This window comes from Helianthus annuus, chromosome 13 (assembly GCF_002127325.2).
Source record: "Helianthus annuus cultivar XRQ/B chromosome 13, HanXRQr2.0-SUNRISE, whole genome shotgun sequence".
NCBI classification, from domain to species: domain Eukaryota; kingdom Viridiplantae; phylum Streptophyta; class Magnoliopsida; order Asterales; family Asteraceae; genus Helianthus; species Helianthus annuus.
The window spans coordinates 29,061,892-29,065,561 of NC_035445.2; the positions used below are offsets into that span (position 1 = coordinate 29,061,892).

The window sequence follows — 3,670 nt, forward strand, 5'->3', positions numbered from 1 at the left end:
TTACTTTTGTAAAGATTTTATTATTACGGAAAAGCGGTTGTTACAAGTTGGTATCAGAGCCTAGGTTTGAGGGATTCGAACTTTAACGCAATGCTTGAACTCAAACCGATGGCTCATTCGAAGTGTGCTCGCTCCAAGATCGCCAATGAGGTAATACGCTAAGTTCTCGGTAAGAATAATAGTATGTGTAATATGTTTCGAATGCAAAATAGAAGCTAAGTTATAGATGAATAGATAGGGAGGCCATACGGAGATTTCGAGAACCGTATGGCTGGAAATATGCACGGAAATAGACAAGGTAACAAAAAAATGACACAACAGCGTTTCAGTATTTCGACAAGCCGTCGCCGACGCCGTTATTGTGCGTCGCCGACGCCCCCAAATGGCCGACGGCCTAACTTGCTGCTTACGGGCTTTTCTAGCCAACGGACAATTACAGAAACCGTCGCCGACGGACTTTCCGGCCGTCGCCAACACCACGCACAAATCTCAGTTATTGTTTTGTTTTGTTTTTCGTATTTTGAGTCTCCGAATTGTCCAAAGACCTATTAAGCGCTCATGTAAGGGCCACATAAGGCCTAATAAGATATGTGAGACCACACATAGTGGTTACAATGGAAGAAAATTGTAAAAGATGAAAGTAAGGTGTCAAAAGACACGAACGAATGATAAAGTCTAGAATATAAGAATGTGAGTATAGTAAAGTTGGACTAATGAATTATGATGTACTGAAAGTTTGTTGTAATGATGAATGTAAATGCTATTTTATAGATGGCCGATACAAGAAACGTTAATGATGGTGATGATGAAACAACTAGACAAGAAGCATTTAATCGTAAGGTCGAAGAGGTGGCGGAAGGAGTTATGCAAGCTAATCTTCCCCGATTAGCTCAAGAAGTAGAAAGCCGAGTTTTGGGAGTCGTAGATGCTATGATGACTATTAAGATCGAGGAATTGAAAGAACTAATTGAGGGGTCCAAAAGTAAAGGCAAAGATCGAAGGTGCACGTATAAAGATTTTATGGCATGCCATCCAACAACGTATGACGGTAAAATCGACCCAATCGAATGTCAAAGATGGATTTCAAATATAGAGGCGGTATTTATACGAAGTCGGTGCGATAAGGAAGATCAAGTGATGTTCGCTACTGGTCAATTAACCCATCAAGCGAAAGATTGGTGGGATGCGCATAGCAAGGAAATAGGCGAAGAAAGACTCCAAACGATGACCTGGCAAGAGTTTAAGGATCCCTTCATGAAATACCATTGTCCTCAGTCAGCCATTGATAAGATTCAAGAGGATTTCTTACGCCTCTGACAGAAAAACGAGACGATAAACGAGATATCAAACATTTTCTTGGATAAGATGAAGTTCTGTGGAGAGTTTGTGCAAACTGAAAGAATGAAGATTAATCGTTTTTACGGGGTATTAAAGGCGGAATTTAGGGAGTTTATCACTCCCTCGAAATGTGAGACCCTTGATGAGCTTATTAACTTGGCACGGGATAGAGAAATCGAAATCAAGAGATAAGAAGAACGTGGTGAAAAGAGATCCAGCGAAAAGGGTGCAAGTTCGAGCCCATCTAAAAAGGGGAAGTATATAGAGCAAGGAAGGAAGGATAAGCCGAATGGGGGTATTACTCCTTGCAAGACTTGTGGAAAACTCCGTATGGGCGAGTGTCTGTTAGGCAAGAAGGGATGTTACAAATGTGGTAAGGAAGGGCATTCGTCTTATCAGTGCCCAAATAACTCGAAGACTTGCTTCCATTGTTTTGAAAAAGGGCACATTAAATCGGAATGCCCGAAACTTCAACAAGAGTCAAAGAAAGAAGATAAGAAGCAAGAGGGTTCTAGGGCGAAAGGGAGGATGTTTCAAATCACATCTGAAGAAGCCAAATCTCAACCGAATGTGGTCTCAGGTATCTTTCTAATAAACTCCATACCGGTTTATGTTTTGTTTGATACCGGAGCCACTATGTCGTTTATTTCTAGTGAGATCGTACAACATCCTTCCTTTAAGATTGAACGAATGTCGATGCCCTTAGAAGTAGAAATAGCAGATAGCAAAAATTATTTGTTGCACGAAATATGTAAGAAATGTAAATTAACCATTGAAGATGAGGAGTTTGATATTGATCTTATACCTATGATTTTGGGGGAGTTTAAAGTAATAGTGGGTATGGATTGGATGTCTAAAAACCACGCGGAGATAAATTGTGAAACCAAAACTATACTTCTCCAATCTCCAAGTGGGAGGCGATTAAACATACAAGGCGAAAGAAAGGTGGAAGCGAAGTTATGTACTCTCGTTCAAGCCATTAAGTATGTACTTAATGGGAGTAGAGCATACTTGGCTTACGTGGTAGATACTCAACAAGGCTCCCTGAAGTTTGAAAACGTCGAAATTGTGAACGAATTTCCAGATGTATTTCCGGAAGAATTGCCGGGACTCCCTCCCGAGCGAGAAGTAGAATTTCGTATCGAATTGAATCCGGAGGCGAAACCGGTGGCGAAGGCTCCCTATAGGTTGGCTCCCACTGAGATGCGGGAATTAATGACACAATTACAAGATCTTCTAGATAAGGGCTTCATACGCCCAAGTGTGTCGCCTTGGGGAGCACCTGTCCTATTTGTTAAAAAGAAAGGCGGGTCGATGCGCATGTGTGTTGACTATAGAGAATTAAATAAGCTAACCGTAAAGAACCGCTACCCTTTACCTAGAATTGATGACCTTTTTGATCAATTACAAGGGGCGAGTTGGTTCTCGAAGATAGACCTGCGTTCGGGGTACCATCAAGTTAGGGTACGGGAAGAAGATATTCCAAAGACCGCGTTTAGAACCCGTTATGGGCATTACGAATTCCTGGTCATGTCGTTTGGATTGACGAATGCGCCGGGTACGTTTATGGATCTTATGAATCGGGTATGCCGATCTATGTTGGATAAATCTGTGATTATGTTCATAGACGATATTCTAGTTTATTCGCGAAGCAAAGACGAACATGCAATGCACTTGCGTGAAGTACTTGAAGTTCTCCGTAAGGAGAAACTCTACGCAAAATTTTCAAAATGCGCCTTTTGGCTCAGAGAAGTGCAGTTTCTGGGGCATGTGATCAACTTGGAGGGTGTCTTAGTTGATCCTTCAAAGATTGATGCTGTAATGAAGTGGGTTTCTCCGAAGAACCCGACAGAGATAAGAAGTTTTCTGGGCCTTGTGGGGGTACTATAGAAGGTTCATACAGGATTTTTCAAAGATAGCCTTACCCTTAACAAAACTGACAAGAAAGAAAGAGAAGTTTGTGTGGGGTAAAGAACAGGAGGAGGCTTTTCAAATGTTAAAGGAGAAACTATCTCGTCCCCCGGTCTTGACATTACCGGATGGAACTGAAGACCTGGTGGTCTATTCAGACGCTTCACACCAGGGATTAGGCTGCGTTCTGATGCAAAGGGGAAGAGTTATCGCTTATGCTTCAAGACAATTGAAGCCGCATGAAGTAAACTACCCGACTCACGATCTAGAATTGGCAGCGGTAGTGTTCGCCTTAAAGATTTGGAGACATTATTTGTACGGCACGAGATGCACAATTTACTCAGATCATAAAAGCCTCAAGTATCTCTTCGAGCAGAAAGACTTAAATATGCGGCAACGGAGATGGCTGGAACTTATCAAA

The 3,670-nt window shown here is 41.9% G+C and overlaps 1 protein-coding gene across 1 annotated transcript; it reads left to right on the forward strand.

Annotated features, from left to right (window-relative positions):
- Positions 1-1,668: 1,668 nt before the first annotated feature.
- Positions 1,669-3,228, forward strand: LOC110900633. The gene is made up of 2 exons (XM_022147516.1): positions 1,669-2,599; positions 2,966-3,228. Exons 1-2 carry the CDS (start codon positions 1,669-1,671, stop codon positions 3,226-3,228), a joined length of 1,194 nt encoding a protein of 397 aa, XP_022003208.1.
- Positions 3,229-3,670: the final 442 nt, after the last annotated feature.